Genomic DNA, 26212 nt, shown 5'->3' with positions numbered 1-26212 from the left:
GCCTTGTGACCCTGGAAACTGTGCAACCCTGGCACATCCCTCAGGTGTCCTGTGAGTCAGAGTGGCTGCCGGGTCCAGAAGCAGCAGCAGCAGCAGTGGCAGCGCTGCTGACTGCAGATGAGACTGCTGCATGAGGCTGAGGCAAATATTGTGGTCCCTTGAATCACTGGCAAACAAACGGCATTGCATCATCACTGTTGAACAGTAGCTGTCACTGTAAATGCCACAAGTCCCATTATGTGCATCTGTGCTGCAGCCAACGACAGCAGCCCTCAAACATAGTTTTGTTTTTTTTTTTTGTTGTTTTTTTTTTATGCTAAATTATTCCACATCCATTGAACACATGTAAAAACAAGAATATTGATTTGTCTAAATATTCAGAGGGTTTCATAGCCTTAATGTGGATGTAAAAAGCTTATTGACACACAAACGCACTCAATCATCTTAATTTTTTATTCTGTCACGCTCCTATCAAAGGTATTGTGTTTCTAGTGTGACCTTGGTGTAATATAACCCAGTGTTTCTGATCCAGCACTTACCTGGACTTGAATTTCCCTCCCTTGTACAGACAAATTGTATAATGCAGCAGAAGGGCTTCCCTGCATCAGTGACACTGACTCACTCACTCACTGACTCACAGTCCTGCTCCTCAGCATCAAGGGTAGCTCACTGCATTGAATGTAGCCAAGTTTTTTTTGTTTTTTTTTCCCTCTCATTCTTGTGCTGTCAGTACAAATGACAGCTGAGGACACTCTATACCAAAGTGTGCATGTGTGTTCATGTCCGCCAAAGCAGTAAACTGTTATCATAAGAAAAATGTCTGCAGGCGGTGACCAGTGTTCTACAAACCCACAAGTTTAGATAATAAGCCTGTGCTGTGGGCGTGTGTGCAGATTTCTGTGAGGCTATCAGTCTAAGCGAGCCGCAGTTTGGCAGGATACCGCAGTGGACCGGTGTCCTTGTGTCTCTCCCTGGTTTCTGGCTCTTCTCCAGCGTCTGCCCTCATCCTGCTGGGCCTCAATCTGACACACACGACTCTCTCTTTTCCCTCCCTTTTTCTTCTCCTCCCCCTACTTGCACACTCTTCTCTCCACACTATCATTTTCTTTTTTTAAAATCTCAATTTCTTTTCTCGTCTCTGCCTCAGATGTGCTGTTAACTCCAGGGGACACGGAAGGCAACATGGGGAGCTGCATTTGTATACCGGCTTCACTCTTCCTTTTTTTTTTTTTTTTTTTAAATATATTGCTTCCACTTTCTAAGCCCGTTCCCATAGTTGTGTGTTTAACTTGGCCTCTTTCGCAGGACACTTCAGTTTCCTGTCATGAGCAGTGATGCTGGAATGACTCATCTCCCAGAGGGTGAAATAAATTGAGTCTCAGTAAAGATACATTAGGAAAAAAAAAAAAAGTGTCTAGCAGCAAGGTTGTGGGTTAGATAACCTGAGGAGTGGGGAAAAAAATCATGATAGGAAATAGAAACTCATCATAATATGTAGCATGGGATCATTCAAGCATAAGTTTCTCACTAAACATGCTGATTATTTTTCATGTGAGAACTTCTTAATGAGGAATTAGACACAAGAGAATGTGCATCGCCTCAACTAGAAGCAGGAAATCTGTTTTCATGCAGCGGCAAATCTAAGAGTGCGCATGATATGTTCCTCTATTCCATTTTTACTGCATCATGTTGCTATTATATAGCACTTGTAATAAGCAGGGCAGGCTCTTGGAGTTGAATCAGGTTGGAATTTGAAACTTTTGTTTGCAGCCTTTTCATATGGTGTGTGTGTGTGTGTGTGTGTCTTTGTGTGCGCGCGCATATGCTGGAAACCTGTGGCTGCTGCAATGCAGTATCACGGAGCAAGGAAGGTACAATAGATCGCCAGCAACCATAAAAAGAGCTCTGCACACCAGAGACTTGGCTAAACATCACTGACACTGACACTGATAAACAGACATGCTCAATGGAAACTTTGGACCCGTCTCATTTTTGAGTTCTTTTGTATCTGTATTGAGTAACATATGAGAAAAATTAGATTTGTTCTCTGCACGTCCTCAGTTGGACTGGGTATCGAACCTCGCAGGTGCAGGAAGGAAAATGTTCTTCACTTTCAGGCTGCTCAAGAAGAAAATGTATAGTAAAAGCCTTTCTTTAGTCAGCCATATTGATTTATATTGCTGACCTCAGAGAACCTTTGTCTGGCTGGAAAAAAAAAAAAACTGGCTGATTATACCTCATACTGCTATATATAGATAGCACAAAATAAAAAAAACTTTAATCCATCATGCAATGAAATGTTTTTGCCTAGTGAAAATTATTTTTATCATCAAGTGCTACATTAATGTGTAAAGTACCAAAAGATGGCAATAAATGTCTGGAGAAATTATCGGTTTTTAACCAGCTCTCAAATCTGATTTTTAGATTCACCCTTTGCCCATTTTAAACTACAAATGGCTCCAAGGTCTCATCAGGTCCAGTGTAACCAGTATTCCTGTTCCTCCTTTGTGGAAATGTGTAGTCCTTTAATTAAACACACCTTTTGGGCATGAATCATTTTGACAAAGTAAAAAGTAGAATAATAAAATTAGCAAATTAAACTTATATATGACATGGCTATGAAATCAGCTAATACTGGAGCACCAGATTTATAGTATTCAAACATAGCAAAATGTTTAAAAAAATCACCATGTACACATGGGATATATAACATTTTATTTAATTAAGACATTTGAATCTGAATCATTTCATATGACCGACTAAAAGGCAATCTGCAATCTGCAAATCATGTGTAGAGATAACGTCATTTCTGTACTAATCAACCTTCCTCAAGTTCATTTTTTATGCTCCCTATCTCTGTGCCAAAACAACCTCTGATGGAGTCCTACAATCAATACCTCTTGGAGACAAATTTACCATTGACACCCTCATTTTCCAATTTGCACAGGCAGCCATTTTCCCATCCCCAAATGATTAAAGCACACAGACAGCATTTACAGTCGTGGGACCCTTCGCTTTTAATTACAGCAAGCCAGATAATGCAAAGTGAAATGAGCTTTAAAACCTACATTAACAGTCTTTGTAACGGGCCCGTGGTTCATAAATAATGTCTGTGCTGTCATGAAGAACCTGGGAAAGCCATTAAGATATAGTGAGAGGTATCCGCATGTGTGGCAGCAGGCGGGCAGACAGACAGAAGGCAGACAGTGACCTTATAATTGTTCTGACCTCTGCAGACATTAAAGCTCAGAGGAGACACCAGAAAAAAAAAAAAAAAAAAAAAAAATCTGTCGCCTTTGAGGTTGATTACTTTCTCGGACAAATGAATGAATTCCAACTGCAGTCTAATATAATGTCACATAGCACTCCTGTTTGTCTCTAAACCGTAAAATGAAAAAAAAAAAAAAAAAATCTGACCTTTACTGTTTAGAAACGTGAGACCCAGTGACCAGCAGCACTGCTGCAAACAATGCAGGAGATGTGTACCCCTTTAAATTGCCCACACTGCAGATAAGGTAAGGAGTGGTAGGCTACAGTGCGGATGGAGAGCGCCTTTTTTCGCCCTTGCCTTCTCCATCACCAGCATGTCTCTTGGTATGCACAGCAATGCCCGACTGCAGGTTTGACTAAGCTTTATAATACCAACCAGGCGGCCACTGACTTGACTACAGAAACATTTCAGCCGGAAATCTTTCTTTCCCCACCACCTAAATAACTGAATAAATAAATGCACGGGCACCTCCTGGCCGGCTGAGACCACGCAGGTCCAAGAAAAGCTGCTTTTCATGTATGTTTGTGTGTGGAAACGGGGCTGTGGCTCAGTGAAATTGCATAATCTTCCGGCCCCGATACGTGGGGCGATCCTTTCATCCACGTCGTTTCAAGTCAGTGTCTGAAGACGCTGCTCTGCTCACCATGTAGGCTATTAGAAGACCCACAGAACTGTGTCTGTGCTGGAAACTGTGGCTGAGCAGATCTGCAGCTCACACTCTGGATCCTTGCTGCTTTGTGATCAAATTAGGAAAAAAAAAAAAAGTGTGTAAATTGTCTAAGTGACGCGTGAATACATTTAAATTCTCCAAGTGGCAGATTTATTCTCCTTTTGAACAATTTTTGAAGTGAAAAAGAAGATTCAGTGTTGCTCAGGTCCCTGAAGGCGCATCTAATTATTAAATCTTGATAATAAGATTGTCATTTTTTTTTTAAGCTCTCTCCCACCTTTTTTTTTTTTTTTTTAACCCCTCTTTTGCAGATGTTTCCTCTCTGAAAATCTTACCAGGACTATTTACCTTTCCGTCATCCCGTCAGTGTGGCTTTAGAGGGGCAACAGTGGAGGAAGATCATTCTGCTGATCCCAGCACCTTTTGGTTATTACAGGAGGCAACAGCACCTCCTTGATCGGTTCCCTCCTCCCTTTTTTTTTTTTTTTTTTTTTTTATTAATTTATTTTTTATTTGCCAATCGCCATCCCACGACAGCCTACCCGGAGGAAAGGAGTCGGGGAGGGGAAACCGAGGACACACCCGCACATACTGTACCCGGTGTACACGGCGAGGATGCTGCAGACAACATGAGGTGAATATCATCGACAGTCCCAAATTGGAAAAATCCCCCCCCCCTCCCCTCCTCCCTTTTTTTTTAACCCTCCGTGAATACAGACGACTTGATTGTCGCAGCTGGGGGTTTTATTTTTTCTACCTTCCTGATACCAGTGTCCAACAGGAGCCTACAGTCACATCTCCATATGAAGAAGAAGATGTCAGCAGGTATGTATGAAAGAGACATAAAGCAGCTTGCGTTTACCTATCAGCTGTAATGTCGATTAAATGTGCGTTTTGGGTTGTTTTTTTTTTTTTTTTTCTTCATATAGGTCGTGGCATTTTATAGTTAATGCACTGATTTGCTCTTCACCAAAGATCTTGATAATGACCGATAACCATGCAGTTAGATATTTCTTGTATGCTCCATCAGGATTTTATTTCTGTTAAACTGTGCTCCCACTCTGAGTGGAGAATATGCAGACGAGATACAGTGTTTTCTCCTGGAACCTATTTCCTTCTATGGATACATTATTTATAGACGTTTTTGAATATTTCAGAGACGGGCACCATTTCGAGACTAAAATGCTCCAACAAAACTAAAACTGAAGTCAGTCAATATGATGCGGTTGTGGCGTTTGTTTAGCACAGCAGCAAAATCTTAAAAGTGCCTGCTACGTGTGTTTGGACTGCAGTGGTTATCTATGATATTCTAGACAGGATGCTGTCTGTATGAATTTGGTGCCTGCTGCATTGCCATATTCACGCATGGCTTCACTGCGAAAGGTATTCCCATTCATTTCATTGGATATTGTCCATTGCAGCAGATCGGTGTCCTAATTTATGAGCTTCGGTACGTTTTCTATGACAGTCTGCAAGTTTACCTGCATTAAGACAATTTATGTGCAAGGCGGATGGTTATTTGCATGTTAATGTTCCCAAGTCAGGAGCAATAGTTTTCATGAGTTGACTCAAATTGACATCCACCGGCTCCTCACGACAGGCTAACTTTACATAACTCTAATCTTATGACATTGTTTTTTGAGGGTGGCGTCATTTTCATCTGCTCTGAGCGGTCTGATCATCTGAATGGAAGCAGTGTTGAGTGCTGAAACACGTTTCGGGTTTACCTGACCTTGTTGTCTGTCTTTGCTTCTGTCTGTCCTGCATGCAGTCAGATCCTAGGTGACATCCTGTGGCCGTCAGGTCTTTACGGTGTTCAGCCCCCTCCCTCTCCTGATCCCTGCCTGCAGTTATCCAGGCTGCAGGACCCAGACTCACTGAAAAGTGCAGGCATCCTCCCCCTGCAGAATGACTGTTGCCACAGGCGACCCCTCTGACGAGGCGGCTGCACACCCGGGACACCCGCAGGACTACGACCCGGAGGCCGACCATGAGTGTTGTGAGAGGGTGGTCATCAACATCTCAGGGCTGCGCTTCGAGACACAACTCAAAACCCTCTCCCAGTTCCCCGAAACTTTGCTGGGGGACCCCAAAAAGAGGATGCGTTACTTTGACCCACTGAGGAATGAGTACTTTTTCGACAGGAACAGACCTAGCTTTGACGCCATACTGTATTATTACCAATCAGGGGGGCGGCTACGAAGGCCGGTCAACGTCACCCTTGATATTTTCTCAGAGGAGATTCGCTTCTACGAGCTGGGCGAGGAGGCCATCGAGATGTTCAGAGAAGATGAGGGTTTCATCAAGGAGGAAGAGCGGCCCCTTCCTGACAATGAGTTTCAGAGACAGGTGTGGCTGTTGTTCGAGTACCCGGAGAGCTCAGGTCCTGCTAGGATTATCGCCATAATCTCCGTCATGGTCATCCTGATATCTATAGTCAGTTTCTGCTTGGAGACCCTCCCCATTTTCCGCAACGATGAGGAGGAAATGCACAAGTCTCACGCAGCAATATTTTCACCGGAGACCAACACCACGATCATCAGCTACACTTCCACCTACTTCACCGACCCTTTCTTTATCCTAGAGACTCTCTGCATTATATGGTTTTCCTTTGAGTTCCTGGTGCGCTTCTTCGCCTGCCCCAGCAAAGCAGGCTTTTTTGGTAATATAATGAACATTATTGATATTGTTGCCATCATCCCTTACTTCATCACTCTTGGCACAGAGCTAGCAGACAGGCCGGAGGATGGTCAAGCAGGTCAGCAAGCCATGTCTTTAGCCATTCTCAGGGTCATCCGCTTAGTACGAGTCTTCAGAATTTTCAAGCTCTCTCGTCACTCCAAGGGGCTTCAGATTTTGGGTCAAACCCTGAAAGCCAGCATGAGAGAGCTCGGCCTGCTCATTTTTTTCCTCTTCATAGGGGTCATCCTTTTCTCCAGTGCCGTCTACTTTGCTGAAGCGGACGAGCCCGAGTCGCAGTTCGAAAGCATCCCAGATGCGTTTTGGTGGGCTGTGGTATCCATGACAACGGTCGGCTACGGTGATATGGTTCCAACTACCATCGGCGGCAAGATAGTGGGCTCCCTCTGCGCTATCGCAGGTGTGCTGACCATTGCCTTGCCAGTGCCTGTCATCGTGTCCAACTTCAACTACTTCTACCACCGTGAGACTGAGGGCGAGGAGCAGGCGCAGTATCTGCAGGTCAACGTGCCCAAAGCCGATTCGGCCGAGGAGCTGAAGAAAAGCCGGAGCGGATCCACCATCAGTAAATCGGACTATATGGAGATCCAGGAGGCTGTGAACAACAGCAACGAGGACTTTCAGGAGGAGAACCTCAAGACAGCAAACTGCACGCTGGCCAACACAAACTATGTAAACATCACCAAAATGCTCACAGACGTGTAGTCATCTGCTGTTTTCCTCTCCGTGCGAGAGGGAAATGTGGAGCTGAGCAACCGGACGAGACAGGTGTACAGCCTTCCAACTCATGTGTGCTGGAAAAATCAAGGCAATAGAATCCAGGATGTTGATGATAATAATGATGATGATGATAGACAGTGAGGAGAAAAAAAAAAAAAAACTACATAGACCATTTGCTCACATTGCGCTCATCTTGTCTTCAGTCCTCACAACCTGCCCTCCCCCTTAAAACTTCTGATTACTGTCAGACTGAGTGAAATTTCAAATTTTTATATTTCTGCATGGAGCTGGCTTTGTCTGTGTGGCTGTTAGGGGAAGAAAAAGATTAAAAAAAAAAAAAGATTAATAAAAAAATAAAATTAATAATAATAACGATTTATTTCCTGCTCACAACAGTAGCCAACAAGTAGTGCACAAAAAAAGAAAAGCAAAAGGGAGAAAACACTGCAAGATAAAAATTAATTATTGCTAGAAGAAAGCAACACAACACAAAGCCCTGCTTTTAGTCCCCTGGTCCCTCATTCCCCAAAGCACACTGCTCTGCCATGCGCTTTCTGAAGAGCCCTCCTCATGCGCTGCATATGCTGCTTCCTGGAGCCAATGAAACAAAACTGTCTTACACCATGTAAAGCTAAGAGGATGTGCGAGCATAAAGCGAGCCCACTCCAGCTCTGATGTGGCCTGTGGGTGACTTGTGACGAGGTTCGTGGTTAGGTACACCACGTTATTACAAGGATGAATGACAGCCATCAGCGCTAAGCTTATGGTTCGACGCCTTTTTTTCCCAGTAGACATCAGTATCTGATGAATGACTGAGAATGGCCTTGACTTCTCACTGCTTTGGTCTTACATGTACTGTATGTATTGCAATGCAAGCCCCCCCCACCCCCCCACCCCCCCACCTCTCCTCCTTCCATTCCCCCAGACTGGTCTTATTGCAGAGCTTTGAGGACAGCTTGAATGTTTCTTGTTTTCTTTGTTTTTCACAGTTTCACACATACGGTACTTATTCATATAGATAGGTAGGTTAACTGTGACTTAACTGATAGCCAGTAGGTAGGTACTGTTAGTATTAAGTGTAGTCAGTAGATTATTGCATGACATTTTTTTATCTGAATGGGAATTTCCACTTGTTTCTCGACTGCCACTTGCTTCATCGCACCACTGTATAATTGTCTCTACACTGCCTTCTATACAAATCCACAGTCTTAAAAGTATGCCTGCAGGTAGCTGTTTCAAAAACCTAAAGCTGTATGTTAGAGGATTTCTTAAGGAATAATCACAAGACCAAACCCTATGCTTAATAGGATGCGGTGTTCTCGTCAATATTAACATTCCATGTAGGAGTCATTGCTGTTCAACTTCTGCTGCAGCTGAGCTGTGATTTCAGCCGTAAACTCACACTCCCGTCTTGGACTTTAATCCCAGTTGCAGACAGGATAGGCTTGCAGTGCTGTCTTTTTCGCAGGTTTGAAACATGGTCACACCCTCCTGATCAAAATAGCAACTTTCAAGGACCCATGTGTAGAATAATGTTCCCCTGAACTGCCTTTTTATCTGGGTTTACGCTACTCTCCTAGTGTTGCATGACCTCAAAAACATTCCTAAAAAGCATGCGTTTAAACTCACAGAAGAAGCCTCTGAGACAAAAAAAAAAAAAATAACTATATACAATAGATATATTTATTTCTTATAAATATATATATATTAAAAGAAAATGTATGTATACAGACAGAACATACGATACACACATACTTTTATCAGAGAATTAAAAAAAAATTAATGGCAATGTTTAAAAGAAAGTGAGACTCTTCCCACAACATGCAGGTCACCGCCATGTTTTAACTTCTAATGATAATAATAATAATAGCTATTCTGAGCACTGTTCCATGTTCTCCTGTTTCAGGGCCTGTTTAGGGTGCCAAAGACACACTCTTACTAGCCATTTCAAAAACATTTTCTTTCCTGGTGAGGTTCCCAGCAAACCCTTAAGAGTTTGCCTCCGTTGTTTTAAAACTGCCTTCTGTTGAAGTAGTTGTTGAAAGGCAGGGCACCGTTCAGAAACTGTGTCATCCCTAAACCAGATTCTTACATCAGAAAGCTTTTATTGGCGTTAAACTGGTCAGAATTTAAATGGAGTCGGGCTACCCTCTGAGAACTCTTTGATGCCAGAAGCTCAATCTGCCTTTAAAAGTTGGCATCAAATGTGAATTAGGTTCTGGTTCTAGGATTTTGTCCAGCTGAGATTTTCCTCTGTTTGCTCAACACTGCCAAGGTAACAGTCAAAGGCAGTAACGTCAATATGGGAAGTGATAATTAGCAGCAGTGTAGCAGATATTGGCAAGGGGTCCTCTGACTTCACTCCCGAGTCTCTTGCCTTTCTCCATCTTTTTCACAGATGTCTTTCGTAATTAGGAAAGTGATGGATTAGGAGGAGGTCTGTAGCAAGAACTGTCCAAATGAATTCTGTCACGCCAGGTTGTACATTTTTATTCCTAGGGTTTCGTTCTGCTCACTACAGTCTTTAACCTGCAGTAGCAAGATGGTTTTTTTTTTTTTTTTACACCATTGCTGCCAATTTGTGCTCAGGATGCCTCGTCCACCTGCCTGATGTGAGGCTTCTGAGGTTGTTTCTGTCCAAGTCATCATGTTTGTTTCATGCGTCTTGAAAGGATCGGATCAGTTATATTTGTTGTGTTCCCATGAGAAGCATACAAGAGGACTGACACGTTAGCATGGTCAGCAACCTGAGGTAGGGCCAGATTATAGTAATGTTCCCATAATCCTTTAGTGGTGAGATTTCTGTGGAGAGCATAGATGTTTGTTTATTTATTTCTTATTGATCATCAGTTGAGTATCAATGTGGGTGAATTGGTGCAGAGCTATGTAGGAGAGTGCGTGTATGTCTGTGTGTGTGTGCGTGTGTGTGTGCATAATTAGGTGAGAAACACTGAATGTCAGTGTTTTAGCCTGGTTGTACAGCTGCATTTATGCAACAGCCATTTGCATATCTGTATGTGATGAAAACACCACACATACTCACAGTCTGACCAAAAATATTTGTCTATGCATGCAAATACATCGTCTCCTTTTCGTCCCCATTACATATTTTTGTTTACTGATTAATGTTGCAGACACACATTAACATTTATCCGCTCCGTTTTAAATAGTGCACGTTACTGTACCTCAGCCAAATTCACTGTAGCAACTCGTACACCAGAAAACACAATGTTGTCGTTGATTATTTCTGCTTAAAGCACAAAGATGAGTAGAATCATCCTCGTCTCTACACCGACGGATTTAATCTGTACAATGTTTTTATTCGATTGAAACAAAGTAAATTGAAATGACCTTGTATTGCTTTATAGGGAGCAGCACAGCCTCTGAAAAAACAAACAAGCAAACAGAAAAAAAAAATACATAAAACATAAAACAAAACATCATCTCTCGCCTGCTGAGGGACCCACCAGCAAATCCACTCCATGAGAAGGGTGCCCAACAGTGACTACACCGAGAAATCTATGCAGAGAATGACTATTAGCTGGTAGTTTTTTTTTTTTTGTTTGTTTTTTTTTTCGGGGGGGGGGGGAATAGAGAAAGGTCTAAGTACAGATTTTTGTGTTTTATTTGGCAGTAATTATATGTTTCTTCTGAGAGCTGGCTGAGCATTTTAAAACAAACCTCGAAGCAAAAGTGAAATATTCTGCTGCTGCACGTCAAACAGTCTCACGTTAGCGGAGCGTGAATGAGCGTGAACTTTTTGGACCTCAGGTTTGCTTGATCTGCGATGTCAGCTCTCTGAGACAAAACTCCTACATGAGAGGGGGGGGGTTAGGGTTAGATGATCAATATGCAATCTGTATGCATGTGTGTGTTTGAGAAAGAAGAGTTTTTGTTTTCATGTGACCCCAGAGCCTGATAGTGTGGCATCCACTGAAACAATATGTACAGTTGTTCACCCACCCCTTCGTCCCTTCCCCTCCCACCTCATCCTCCCCCATATCATAGAGGCCTGAAAACATCCATCAACATTGGTATAGTGGATAATTGATTTTCTTTCTATGAAATGAAATGTGAGAGAATAATGTAAATAATAGCCAGTGGATGATGGAGCAAAAACCATGTACTATATACTGTATGTGAAGTCTGGATTTAAAACAGTAGTATTATCTGCACTTTACAAGACAAAAAGGACAATCTATGGACAATAAAAAAAAAATGCATATAATCCTTCCAAATGATCATAACCCTGAAAAAGTAATATCAATAATGAAGCCAATAATAATTCAACTGAAATTGTTCTCTGTGTGTTTATTGTGTGGTTTGTCATGAGTCCTGCATACCAGGTTGTTGTTTTTTTTTTGTTTTGTTTTTTTTTTCCTTACATGGAAGAAGCAAAACTAGCTGAAAACATGTGAGAGGTGTTTTTCAAATGTTTTTACAGCCCCTTTCTTTCCTCCCCACATCACATCGTAGCACAAAGTATTAAATCTGCAAATGGTTTGACGAGCTAAATTTAGCCGAGGAGCGTCTGTGCTGATACAAAATGCCATGAATCGATCAGAGGCTCTTTGTTGTTATTTTTAGTGCATCGAAGCGTCTTTGTAGCCTCGGGCAGTGCGGAGGACATTTTCAAACGCCTCCTGGTATCTCGAGCTTTCTTCCTCCCTTTAAGTGCACAATATATGCTCCTTGCAGCATAAAAAAGAGAGAGCAGGCTGTTCTATTAATAGCCTTTTTTGTTGGAGAAAGAGAAGCAAGAGGAAGAGGAGGAGGAGGAACGTGAGCAGAGGAGGAGAGAGAGCGAGAGCAAAAAAAAAAAGTGAGGAGAGGAGATGGCAGAGGAGGAGAAAGGAAAATTTCTTGGAAGAAATGCTCCATTGTGAACTTCCAGTGGCACTACAGGCCCGACACGGCTGGAAGAAGCCACTGCAACAGAAATGGGGCATATTCATAGTTTTCCTCTTCATGTGCTTCTTGCTTGAAGAAAACTACTGATGTTTCTCTCAGAGCCTTCAATTTCTTCTGCTGCAATCTGAGCTAATGGAAGTAGATGTAAATATGCCATAGCTTTATCTTTTAACATGAAGTTGTTCATGAAGTTTTTTTTTTTTATTATTATTATTATCATCATTTTATTTTTAGTTTCTTTTTTTCAGCGTTACCACGAGAGAAGATGACATCTATCAGCTGTCTTTAGTCCACTTGTGGTTTAACTACAGCTCTGCATTGCGAGCGGGAGCACTCGGGGCCTCTGTGCTGTAGCTTCATCTCTGCTGTAGTCATTAGTCTTGCTTTGATCCAGCGATGCAGTGCAGCACTCTGCAGCTCGCGCTGCTGAAACCAGGGCAAACAGAGGAGAGGAGAGGAGAGGCAGGCAGGATGGAGGCGGCCCAGCCGGGGGAAACAGGCCCGCTGCAGGTGGCTGTGGCTGCCACAGCGTCGATGCTGTTATTGTTGTCGTTGTCGTTAGGGAGGAGGGTGTGAGTGTGTGCGTTGTTTGCCAGGGGCGGTAGTATGCCCACAGGAGCACGGTCGAGCAGTCGTACAGGCCTGCTCTCTGCTTACCTGCTTGTAATTAGCTGTGGGACGTGCTGCTAATCCAGCAGGGCCATCCTGGCACCGGACCACACCCTGATATCAGAAGCTGTTCAGTTTTTACACTCATTAACTTCTGCCCTGGTATCTGCCTGTGAGACTTCTTTGTCCTCACAGCTGAGATGCTCTGCAGCTCGTCTTCACCGAGCTGACTTCAGACGGTGTTTCCTCGGCGTACTGCAGCCCTCACTGGGCTTTAGCTGTTTGGCTGTTCAGTCTTATTTGGAGTGTCGTTTTGTTAAGTGATGAATAGATGTGGGTGAAAACTTTAATGCCCTCTAGAGGTGTTTTTACAAAAATGACAGTGTTTCTCTGCCTGAGTGAAATTAATGAAGCAATCCCAGATATTCAGCATTTACATCAGTAGTGGAAAAAAATTGCACTTAAATGCAATTATAAGCTGCTTTAGGTACATATATTTTCTGATTCTTTAAAGTTGTACTCCACCACAAATTGGGTACAGAAATAACTGTAAATGCTCTACTTACAAATAAATGTTCAAAATGAGATTAAAAAAAAAAAAAAAAAAGCCCAAAGCACAAGCTTGTGAAATATAATGCATGGTTAAATTAAATCTAGTTTTTGGCGTGTGTCCCCTCACAGTAGTCTTTGGTCCCCATGTTGATAGCAGTTTTTTGTTTCTTCTCTGAACTTCTCAGTCGGTTTCAGTAATTGCAAATGTTTGAATTCTAAAAAGCCATAATTATCCAAAATTTCACAAAAACTAGAAGTCTGGAAAGTTAATTGGGGAAAACTTACTGTAGGAAAACAGACTGAACTACATGACCAAAGATCAGGATGTGGGAGAAATACCACCGAACTGTGTCAGACATTACAGTAGATGACTAAGAGGGGGCGTTTGGTGCAGAACGAGTACTTTCACTATGAATGTGGAGTTTTCATACATTGCTGTGTTGGTACTTTTCCTTATGTAACGGCTCTGAGTACCTTCTTGTCGGTCTGACCAGTAATTTTGTCTCTTCTAGTCCAGATAACAGCAACACTGGGACTCCAAGTCCAACAATAGGACACACGTCTACCCCCCCCCCACTCCTGCCATTGTCTTATGGACAATCACTACACTTATAGTGTGTGATGGCTCCATTTAGTGGGTATGAGAGCAAATACACACGCGCGCACTAGTACACACATATACATAACATGCCCTCCTCAAACCCTCTGGGGTTGACAAATGGGCTCCGTCATCCAACCATGCATCCCATCTCACAGGGGACGATGAACCTGTCAGGGAGCACAACACGACAGACGGACAGAATCTGTGGAGCTCATAAAGTGCGCACAAAACCAGGAGCTATGAAGCAATATCCACCACAAGGCCACACTGGAGAAAATCCTCTTTTACATAATGACATCGTGGGATGAATTAACACGGCGGAGGCGAGGTCACAGGAGTGACTTTAGCGATTATCAGGCTCCAGGATGTGATAAAGTTCACTACCAGGTGTCAATATGGTGTTTGTACTGTAGGCAAGTGCCCTCTGGTCTGAGAGGCGGAGGGATAGTTCAACATTGTGTCAGAGTAATGGAAGTGTTTGGCAACTCTGTGTCATCTGAGGTGACAACATATGGAGTCTGAATGAGGCGCGTTCACGTTTAGGAGCCCTGAGCTGCTTGTTCCTGAAGGTTAGAGGGTTAATCTGGAGAGCGGCAAGATTTATGAATGAAAGGACAACAGGAGAGTGTGAAAACAAAATCTCCTGCCAAAATGTTAATGTGGAGCAGGCTGCTGTACTGGCACTGTCTAATAAGTCATCTCTTATCAAGGACACAAGTTGCATCTAGAATCTGAATCACCATGGTTTGAAAATTATTTCTATAATTTTTACATGATTTAAATGGATGGGCCGATTATTTCCTGGTTATAGGAAGTAAATGTTTATTAAAACATACAGACCAGAAACAATGAGTTTTCCTTGCGCCGGTAAACGTGCATCAAAGTAAGATGATCTGTGTATCTGTGATCTTTGACTGGGATGATTTCATCACTTGACCAGGAGTAAAATCTGCATGTCTTCTGCATGCTGCATAAAGATCTTGTGGAGGCCATTTCGAGCAACCGATGAAAAGAATGTCAGAAGCTTTAAATATCCTGTGAGTTAATATTTTATCAACATCTCAGTCCCAAGGCCTCTTCCCCCTTTTACGTCCCATTTCCAACTCTGAGATTGTGCACAGATCAGGAATAAGAAATCTGACATGCCTCCACTGCACTACACTTTATTTACACCAGCTCTTCTTGCCTTCCTTCCACATTCCTATATCTATCTATATACTTATATTATATATAGAAAATGCAGCTCTTATAACAGAGAGGACTCATTTGAAGAAAAGTGAAATCTCGATGAATTGAGGACATTCGAAACGTTCTTAAGAAGCAGTCCAATTTTAGCGACGAACAGAAAGTTAACTCAGAAGCTGAATGAAGGCGGTGTCTTCCTTTCTGAAGGGGGTTCTGGTGAATGTGCCCCACCGCCTTCACGGAGCTTATTCATTATGTATGTGATGATGTCTTTAGAGAAGAGAAGACCTCTTGCTTCAAACAAAGCAGCAGTGTCAGTGTGACGCCACTAGTCCATCTGCCCTAGCACATGTGGTATGTGTGCTGTATGTAAGTAGTTGCTGATTGAAGGTCAGAAGCTCTCAGGTTTGGTTCCCCGGCCTGGAGCCTTTCTCTGCGGAGTTCGCATGTTCTCCCCGTGCCTACATGGGTTTCCTCCCACCATCCTGAGACATCCTGTTTGGGTTAACTGGTGACTCTAAATGGTCCGTAGGTCTGCGTGTGTCTCTGTGTGTTGGCCCTGTGATGGACCGGTGACCCCGGCCTCGCCCGATGTGAGCTGGGATTGCTCCACCACCCCCCACAATAAGAGGCAGAGGATGACTGAATGAATGAAGGGCCAAAAGGAGCCGTCAGGACGAGGCTGAGTTAACTTGCAGCGTTCAAACACACAAAGTTTGCTGCCAGGTTAGCCCGCTAGTTGGTAACTTTTTGTGGGTTTGGGGCTCTTTTTTTTTTTTTTTTCTTATGCTGAGCAGTTCGGTTTCTCACTGTAAGAGTGCAACAAATGATTAAAGCGTGGACCTTAAAAAACAACAACGAGCAAAAGGTGCTGAAATGCTCCACAGAGCTGAGGAAAACTGCAGGGATGGGAAACTATACTTTAAAGGTTTACCACATAGAAGTCTCTCCTTTCACGTTGCACATGGTCATCTGACCCCTTTGGTGTACATTAAATTATACAGCAGTATGTTGGTATGGGGCACCTTTAATTGCAATTCAGTCAAATGTATACTGTGCTGCCTGACTATAAAACAAAAGAATCAGTCGTGGATGTCTGTGTAGTCATGTAAGAAACTGGAGCTGGCTGCCTCCTGACGCACTGGGCTCCTGGGTGCAGCATTAATACCAGGTACAAGCAACCAGCAGGAGAGATAGTGAAGGAGGTTTGAAAGGTTGCCTTCATTCATTATTCATGTTTGATCAAAGAAAGTAATCCAGTACAAACCTCATGCAGGGGAACAAAGCCTTCAGACAATGAAAGAAGCAGTTTTTTTTTTTTTTTATCATGTTAAGTAAATATTTCAAAGACAGTATGAGATATATATGTCCACTGAATGATACAGAAAGATGCGTGCTGACAGAATACTTCCACTTATCAATAAATTAACTTAATTCATTTCTTTCGGGTGTTTTTTGTCTTCTTTTTTCCTCATTTTATTTTTTTTTTTAAACAATTTCTTTTGATTGCACCTTCACATACTGTGTGAAAACCAGTGCCATCACTTGTGCACCCTTAAAGATTTATCGCCTCCTCATTGTCCCGAAGCAGCAGCCTGTGCAGCCACACCATGGCAACAATAGCTAACAATGCTCCGCGGATTAAGAGGCTAGCCAGTGTTTGGCTTGAATGCCGGTCTATCTGTAAGCTGCCACAGTAACATGGCAGCGGCCGGGGCTTTGTCAGCATCTTTAAGACATACGTGCGGGGATATCTAATTCCTACACATACCAATACGCTCAGGCTGCACAAGGCAACCAGAGACCTCACAAGTGCTCAACACAAGGGATTGCTGTAGAAATATTTTATAAGCCAAGAACAAATGCTGTTCCAGGAGAGTTTAGTAGCAGCAGCAGCGAAAATGCAGGGAAATGCTGGGTGTTGGGTGGGTTTTAAAGCTGCACATTGGCGATAAGGCCTTAAAATGGCAAGTGACTGCATTATGTAGGAGATGAGACTGTGAATGTTAATTATCTTTACTATGCAAAAGAATGTATTAGTTTGCTATGTTGACATTGTAATGAGTAATGGATATAAACCTGTCCATATCACCCGTAAATACAATCTGGACTGTGGTGACAAAGTCGTGTATTAAAATGTACACAATTTCACTTGGATATTTTCCTGTCATTTATTTATTTTATTTTATTTTATTATTTTTTTTTTTTTTAAATAGTGCTTACCACAAAAGCCAAAATCCTGAAAGGAATGTGACTGTGTTCCTTCATGACAACCCAAATCCAAAAGTTGAAGAAGAAACTTCAAGTCCTAACCTGTTTAGAGGCAGTTTAACTTAATTTCTGCTTTTTTTTTTTCCACAGTTACAGTAAATGGTTGCATGAGGAAGCAGTATTGTGGTTTAAAAACTCAAAGAGGAAAAAAAAAAAGTAAATTGGAAAATGATACACAGAGAATTCCCAGGCCTGTAATTTTTCATTTACCAACTTTTTCCACTTAAAGCTTTGTGATCCATCTTCGTCGGTTATGGCCTCCGTGTGTGAACAGCTCAACCACGGAGTCACATTCCTGTCCCGCAGTCTGTTTGTCCACATCATTACAACATTTACTGTTTCTGCTTTGAGTTCCTTTAATCACAGCGGGCTGCCAGATTTTCTTTTCTTATGTCTCTTGGTAAATACATAGAGAGTGAGAGATTTTTAAAATATGGGCCTTCATACACCTTCTGTGGACCCTTCAAGATGTGTTACCTGCTCGGTGAGAACAGTGAACAATGAAATTGTTGCCCTGACGTATGGCTCGAATTGTCTAACTGGTATTCAGAAAGTCCAACCTTACGTGCACCATTTCATGACAGCAACAATAAGTGTCTGCGTCAATATAAACTCTTTCTCTCTCTTTAATCTATCAGCTGCCACTGACTTTGACAGAGACTAAATGGACAAGTGAGAGGGCAGGGAGGTGAACACGGAGACGAAAACTGGCATGTGACCAGCGACTCCTACACACTGGTGTGAAATATGATAGAGAGCCAAGCAAGAGCACCTGGCAGGCAGATGGGCAGGTTCAGGACTTTACTAGCAATGAGAAAAATGAGCCGTGTGCTGCACAAACAAAGTTTCACTTAAGTTTCTGGCTTGTTACCATCCACCGACAGATGGACAGACAGGGAAGGCAAAGGAACATGATTCCTGTTCACAAGACAAATGTTGGAGCTTTCAAGAGACATCTTCTGGGACTGTGTCACAAATATCAGGGAATTGGCGTCCCTTCAAGTATTTACACCTGAAGGGCGGCCTCATGCGTCCCCTGCACAAAAGCTGAAGTGTGCCGACTTGTTTATTTGCGTGTCACTCAGGCCAATCGAATCGATTGAAACCGTGTTGTCGTTGGAAACATCTGTCTTATTTATGCTGCCTTTAACTGTCACTGCCCCGCCGTCTGTCAAAACCGTGCGCTTTAGAGAGATTTACAACCGCTCCTTAAGACTCTTCCATCGCCTGGTCACATATTTAATCTGAGAGGAACGCTTGAGTGAGTTTAGACAAGCTCCTTTGACCACTGGATAACAAGGTAAACTCATTTTAATGCCTCTAATATTAAGACTAATACAGTTTGAGGATAATGTTAAGAATAATCTGCCTAAATTCCAAAAAATAGATTGAAAAGAGATTTTTTTTTATACTTCTTTAAAAAAAAAATTAAACATGTAACATTAAAGGATTAAAACTGATTAACGAACTTGCTATGGTTATTTTTTTAATATAATATGGTATTTGCTTTAGTAGTAGCTAGAATATTATTGATGCTGTAACCCTAAATTGTGTTTTTACCATTAACATCTTTTTTTTTTTTTCCTCCTTTGTCTTCTATTTGATCTGGTCATGAGTTGAATGTTTAAAACGTGTCAGCTAAAATTTGGTCTGGTGAATCACACTGATCATTTCTCCTCATGCACACTGCAGCGGGCCATATGGGAGCGTGAGGAAGTAACTCAGGAAGCCTTGGATGAGCTCAGAGTGCCTGCAGCCATGGATCCTCCCAGTCCAACGGTGAGTAATGTTGGGATGAAAATAGTGGGGGTGATGGCACTCAGCCTCCCTGTGTGACTGCTGGATGGAAATCAACTTTTCCCACTGTGTGTGATTTTTGTGGGCATTTTTTTAGGAAGCGTCAGCAGCTGATACTAAAAGATGGTTCCATCCTCTGACAGCAAATGAAGTAGAAAAAAAACCAAAAAAACAACAACAACTAGTGAGTGGTTGTTTGCAAACGAAAAGTGTGATTTAATCAGTGAGTTTAAGACCACTGAGGATTGCAGCTTTAAATGTTGTGGCTGCACTCTGATTGGTTTGTTGGGAACTCGTGCCTCCTCCCCTGCCGTGTTGGGTCCAAGGAGTCATCCAAGATTAGCGCTTGTCTTTTGATTAATGAGGCTGGAAACAATCCAGACATTTCAATTAAGTCTGTAGTATTTAGTCCGCACTGTTCATCTATGAGGGTGATTCTCCAAGCTCATCTCCTGTGTTGTATAATCTCCTTAGTGGGGTAGGAGTATGTTACAGGAGTCAGCGCAGGCATCTTTATCAACCACACACCGAATACTCAGTCCAAACACCAGAGGACAGAAAGCTGTTTTCATAGGTGAAAGGTCCCTGATACACAAGCTGATTTAACATCATTCAGCATAAACAAAAAAAAAGTGTTGCAATTCATATCTCACTTTGACCTTTATGTTCGACTTTTACTGTGCAGATTGTCCCATCTGCAGAGAAAACATTAAAACAATTGAATTTGGTTTGTGAACAGTAAGTTGTTGATTACTTACTAGTCTCTCTACTTATTGGCAGTAGCTGATGCAACCTTATCACATTTTCTGCTATTCAAACATTTTTGTCTGCAGGTTAAAAATTAATTCACCCCAATTTAAAAAAGAAAAAAAAAAAGAATAATAAAAGGTTCCCGTAGTTCAGAGCAGACTTGATTGCCTTACACTTTTGTTGTTTTGAAATTAAACAAACTACTTGAAGCTGTAGCCTCAAGTCTGAGCCAATTCTGAGTCAAAAGGTTTAGAAGTGCTCTGAACCTTAAATTGCTTTCCGCAGATAGAATTAGGAGACGTAGAGTTTTTCAAAGTGAATCCAGCTCAGACCATGACACACCTCAAATTACCATATTTGGCCGATGTGATCGTCTGACACCTTCATGATGAAAGGAAGATTAAAAAAGGAAAAACCAGGCTAAAACTGGGGACATTAAAATTATATGAACTATACAAACTTTTTAGACAAAATATAATACAACTGCGGCGCTGCAAGGGTTAAGCCACTAACGCTGAATCCATATGAACTTGTGGCACTCTGGGAGTTTTTTTCAACAAATGTTCCGCTTCATCTTACCTAATGCTAAGTCTGGGGACACATGGGGGTTTTATAAACTGAACCTGCTGATGCCCTTGCACTCTCCTGACCCTTATGTGTTATTTGCAATGAGAGGGACCTTTGCCGCAATATGTTGGATTACTAGACCGGAATATCCAACTGCCTTTCCAATAGCTATAAGATTACCAGGCTGGAATATCTAATCTGTACTACCTAACATGCTCTTTGAAATCCTATCACCTTTAATGGATGACCATATGGGCTTTTGAGATAGCGCATCTTTGTGTGCGCAGGAGTGAACAGCTGCAGCGGTTTGATAGTGCTGTCCAAACAAAACACTGTTAAAAATAAAATGTTTTCCATTCATCTTGGTATTTACCATCATGTGAGACGACATTTATGATCAAATGATTTTATGGACACGCATGTGTTCACTTGAACTGCAGTTTGAGAGAAATTTTTCCTTCACTCATAAAGTTCAGTCACACCAGAGTTGCAGATGTAATTTCATTTTCTTAGTAAATGTTGTTAGCTGGAGATCAAAGTCGAGCTATATAAAGGTGTGCAGTTGGTGTTTATACCTGTGCAGTGTCAGTACAGTTCACACACAAGAATACTGATGGAGAAATTGCTTTGTCAACACAGTCTGTTAACGGCTAAGGTGACAGTGTCGGGGGGGGGTGGGGGGTTGGATGATGGATCGAAGGCTGGATGGAAGGACAGAGATAGGGACGTTATCCCTCCTGGTATCCTGTCAGGACTGCTGAGACGGCTGACACGGCTGCGGTCCACCTCCTCCTGTAGTTCATATCTTTCCCATTATCTTCCCCTTTCCTGCTTTAGCTGACACAAATCATTCTACCGGGGGAGTGGATTGATTATTTAGCCTCTGACTTATGCAGGCAATGGTTGTCCTCTTCACCGTCCATCTCCCCGTTTTTCTTTTCCTGCAGCAGATCCTATTATGAAGTGTTTAAGTGGCAGGTCTTGCCTCAGCTGACTGCCTTCTCAATGACATGTTCAGGACAGCGCAGGATCACACAAGTAAAAAGATCCCTACAAGGATGAGAGGCAGGGTTTGTGTGTGTGTGTGTGTGTGTGTGTGTGTGTGTGTGCGTGCGTATGCGTCCCTAAACTCAGAAGTCCGTATCCATGGCCATTCCTTAAAATGTGTCTTAGACAAAACCAAGTCATCCTTAGCGTCACGGCTGCATCATGTCTGTGAGCACAAATAATGAAACTCCAGGAGGTGATAGTGTGTGATGATGAACAGCAAAGCGCACAACGTAAGGTCTTGAAACAGTTTTCTGTGACCTTGAAGTCATGTGCCCATTTCTGCAGTGGTGCTGCTAGCACCGCAATGTTACAGAGGACCAGCAGCTGCAGCAGGATGAGGGTGAGATGAGGGAATGATTTCTAACTTCGGACCACTGGTTCTCTATCAGGTAACACAATATTCAACCCAGGTTGCCAAATTGGCCGCCCTTCTGAAAAAGTGTAAGATTAACTTTGATTAAAGTTTTAGTTGCTGATGAGATTTCAGCAATCCTGTTTTAAAAAAGAAGAAGAAGAAGAAATTGAGCTTTCCTTTGATTTAAATGTAACCTTTTAATTAGGTTTCATTGTTTTTTCAAAGCCACAGACCTGCTTTATTAAACTGATAGACCTTCAGTTGGTGGCAGATGCACCAACTGCTCCTTCTCAGCTCTATTAACCCCCATGCATATCTATATTTCACACCTTTAGGCAGAAATGTCTTCTCTGAATGAATAACATCTGTGAGGAATTCAAGTATGTGGGCTGAAAAGATGAGTGGAAATGTTTGGAGAGATTTTGGGAAAGACCTTTGACAGAGTAAATATCAATAGACTTTCACAGAATACTGATGTCGGATGAAATAACTCATGTCAGCATCATTGCTAAGAACGTAAGCAAGAGAAAGCTGAATCCCCCCTGGCAGATGTGCACCCCTGCAGGTATTGAGAGCTATGACAGGTACGGTAACAGAGGAAGAATACAATTTAATCCCCAAGGTGAGGGTGGATTGGATGATCCTGCATGTGGATGCTTACTCTGCAGGAAAGGGGGGAAAAAGAGCGGGTCCCCGCTCTCCCTTCGCCACGTCAAACAGCGATTGGCTCCTGCAGTGTAAATCACCCATCAGAGAGCAACCTATAACGTCCTCACTTCTCCCACAGACGGAGATGGGAGCGGGCAGAACAAAGACAGGTGACCCCCTCATTCAAAGCACAGCGGGTTGCATGCATGTGTGCGTGCGTGTGTGTGTTTGCGTTTGTCCACGGGCATATTTGCGTGTTTGTTGGTGTGGGTATCTCTGGCATCTCTGGTTTCGTATAGGCTATCAGATTACCCAATGGGAGCTTTAATAGAGCTAGAGACACTCTTGATTGTGAGTCTGAAAGGAGGAGAGGGTAAGGGGAGGAAGGGGAGCAGAGCGGAGCCTCCAGGCAGGACAACTTCTGCAGAGCTGTGGACATGGGTGAGTGGTGCGGACATCTGCGCACAGCTGGCTTTCAACTTTACACTTTTCTGATTGAACTTTATATTTGCATGTATTTATGGGAATTCACATGTTAGAATCTGATGGGTGCTGTGATGTAGTTGAATCTGATCTGATCTTGTTCAATGTCAGCTCAATGTGAGAGACCGCAAGGTTACTTCAGGGGTGAGATTTTTGCCTCAAAGTGTCTAAGATGCAGGGATGTGCATCAAACTGCACTTTTCTCTTGTCTCTGCATCTTCAACTGCCCTTTCTCCTGGAATCAGTAATACCACTTTACTGACAAGGAACAATCAATACGCTTATTTATTTTTATTTATTTTATTATTATTATTTTTTTTTTACATGAACCTGATCATTCCGTACTGGATTAATTTCTGTATCTTCTACAATGCGAGTGGAAATAGTCAGATGGGGCCCCTCGGTGTCAAGTGGACGCAGAGGTTGCTGCTTAAACGTATGTGTCTGGATTTGATTACCTGTCGGAACCACACAAATGGAATGAAAAACAGATTCTCAGAGATAAAAGAAAATTAGATACTGACAAGCAATCCTGAACCGGACTGGAATGGAAGTCAGTGGGTAAACAATTGACACATTTTTTAATATTGAGAAGAATAAATGAGGGTCAGTTTTCAGTCAGAAAGTAAGAGGGCAGATTATTATAATTATAATTTAAATTTTATTTATAATTTTTAACCATAAGGAAGTGAAACATGCTCGTTTTGATAGCACATGATCAGCAGTAATACTCCTTGTAAGCGCTTTCACGGCCAAACTCGCCAAGTTAGGGTTTTTCTTTTGGTCATGGGAGAGAAAAAAAAAAAACAAAAAACGACTGTACAAGCACAGTATCAGATGGCAGGTTCGGTGCTGATGCAAAGTGGAGCTGACAGAAAAAATGTCTTTGGTTACACTATTTAAGAAAATTTAACACAGCTGTGCCTCCCCTCTTCTCCTGTCTTCTTACAGCTCACACAGAGGGTCTAATCCAAGAGAAGTGTACAGCTGCCTGAATGATAAGAAGGAGGAGGGAGGCCCTTCCAGGATTTCTGCCGTGGCACTGCAGCTGGTGCCTGCTCTGTCCCCTGCACTCGAAACGGGCTGATAGACAAACCTTTGGGTAGCAGTAAGACAGGCGATGGAGGTACCCCTTGTTAATTTTGAGAACATGGATGATGTCGGCATCAACCTGGGCGACCCGAGCGACTCTGGATACCCGACTTCACCCACCTCAGAGGCCCCTGATCAGAATCTGTTACCCCGCCGTTTGACTTCTCCTCACCATTCGCCACACCGAGCGCAACGTGGGCATCAGTCCGGTCAGGAGGGTCTGTCGCCGTCCTCTCCCCCAACTCTGACCGCAAAAGGTAATTCCAGCAGCAGCAGCTTGATCTCTAATCTGAAGCTCCTGATCAACAGCGAGTCTCCTACAGACAGCGTGTTCAGTAAGATGGCGAAGGACTGCTATGACAATGAAGATTTGTTTGAGAGACATTACGTGGAAGAAAAAGATGAGAAAGTTGTCATCAACGTTTCAGGCCTGATGTTCGAGACCCAGCTCAGCACCCTGAACAAGTTCCCAGAGACTCTGCTCGGTGACCCCATGAAGCGGATAAGCTACTTTGACCCGATGAGAAATGAATACTTTTTTGACAGGAACCGCCCGTCCTTCGATGGGATTCTGTACTTCTACCAGTCAGGGGGGAGAATCCGCAGACCGGCCAATGTTCCCTTAGACGTTTTTGCTAATGAAATTGTTTTCTACGAGTTGGGTCATGAAGCGATGGAGCAGTTCCGTGAAGATGAAGGGTTTATTAAAGAGCCAGAGGTCCTATTACCCACCAATGAACTCCAGCGGCAGTTCTGGCTCTTGTTTGAATACCCAGAGAGCTCCAGTGCGGCCAGATCTGTAGCTCTGGTCTCTGTGTTTGTCATCATCATTTCCATTTTCATTTTCTGTCTGGAGACTCTGCCGGAGTTCAGGGAGGACAATGACTTTCTCCAGGGTTTAACCCAAACTATCAATGGCAGCCAAGACAGTTCTGCCTCTCATCCCACCACAAAAGACGTCATTGCTTATATCACAGACCCCTTTTTCATTGTGGAGACTATTTGCATTATTTGGTTTTGCTTTGAAGTCGGTGTCCGCTTTGTAGTTTGTCCCAGCAAAAGTGATTTCTTCAATAACATCATGAATATCATTGACATAGTCTCTATAATTCCTTACTTTGTAACCCTAGGCACTGAGCTGGCTACGACTCCTGACGACGACATGAACTCGAGTCAGAACATGTCCCTGGCAATCCTGAGAATAATTCGACTAGTGAGAGTGTTCCGAATTTTCAAGCTCTCCCGACACTCGAAAGGCCTTCAGATCTTGGGTCAGACCTTGAAAGCCAGTATGAGGGAACTGGGGCTGCTCATTTTCTTCCTTTTCATAGGCGTCATCCTCTTCTCAAGTGCCATCTACTTTGCAGAAGTGGATGAGCCCCAGACGCAGTTTGTAAGCATCCCCGATGGTTTCTGGTGGGCCGTGGTGACGATGACCACCGTGGGATACGGAGACATGTGCCCCATCACCATGGGGGGCAAAATGGTCGGCACCCTCTGTGCCATTGCTGGTGTCCTGACCATCGCCTTGCCCGTTCCCGTCATTGTCTCCAACTTCAACTATTTTTACCACCGAGAGACTGAGCAAGAGGAGAAACAGATGATAGACGCGGCAACAGAGGCCGCACAGAAATTATCAGCTGCAAACAAGTATGGAAGCACATCTTCGCTGAACAAAAGTAACGGCACGTGGCAGAATGAGAAGAATGGCATGCAGTAAAAGAGAAACAAAAGTGCTAATTTATAACAATATGTGGACAAGTCAAGCATATTTGTTAGTCAGACACACTGGATGATAACAGTTTCTTTCTCACTGTTTTGTACTCCAAACATGGCTGCATTTGTGCATTTTTTGACAGTATTATTAGGCACTGTGTGGTGGTGAGACAGCCTTTGCACAAGTTGTCTGTCAGTTTGTGAATGTGTCAAAGTGCAATTACCACAACTCAGCAACTGCTACCCCAGTTAACCGAAGTGAGT

At 42.9% G+C, this 26212-nt stretch overlaps 2 protein-coding genes across 2 annotated transcripts; both read left to right on the top strand.

Moving 5' to 3' along the window:
* Positions 1–5849: 5849 nt before the first annotated feature.
* LOC115043478 (potassium voltage-gated channel subfamily A member 2) lies at positions 5850–7346 on the top strand. Its single transcript, XM_029502000.1, has one exon. It carries the CDS (start codon positions 5850–5852, stop codon positions 7344–7346), a length of 1497 nt encoding a protein of 498 aa, XP_029357860.1.
* A 16914-nt stretch (positions 7347–24260) lies between these two features.
* LOC115044005 (potassium voltage-gated channel subfamily A member 10) lies at positions 24261–25952 on the top strand. The gene has a single exon (XM_029502823.1). It carries the CDS (start codon positions 24261–24263, stop codon positions 25950–25952), a length of 1692 nt encoding a protein of 563 aa, XP_029358683.1.
* The last annotated feature ends 260 nt before the right edge of the window (positions 25953–26212 follow it).

The sequence above is a fragment of the Echeneis naucrates genome, chromosome 5, assembly GCF_900963305.1.
Source record: "Echeneis naucrates chromosome 5, fEcheNa1.1, whole genome shotgun sequence".
In the NCBI taxonomy this organism is placed as follows: Eukaryota; Metazoa; Chordata; class Actinopteri; order Carangiformes; family Echeneidae; genus Echeneis; species Echeneis naucrates.
The sequence above is the reverse complement of the archived record's forward strand: the minus strand, read 5'-3'. Positions and strand labels throughout refer to the sequence as shown.

Bases quoted from the DNA above. Each gene is read 5' to 3' on its own strand.
- LOC115043478 (XM_029502000.1), top strand. From the start codon at position 5,850: ATGACTGTTGCCACAGGCGACCCCTCTGACGAGGCGGCTGCACACCCG.
- LOC115044005 (XM_029502823.1), top strand. From the start codon at position 24,261: ATGGAGGTACCCCTTGTTAATTTTGAGAACATGGATGATGTCGGCATC.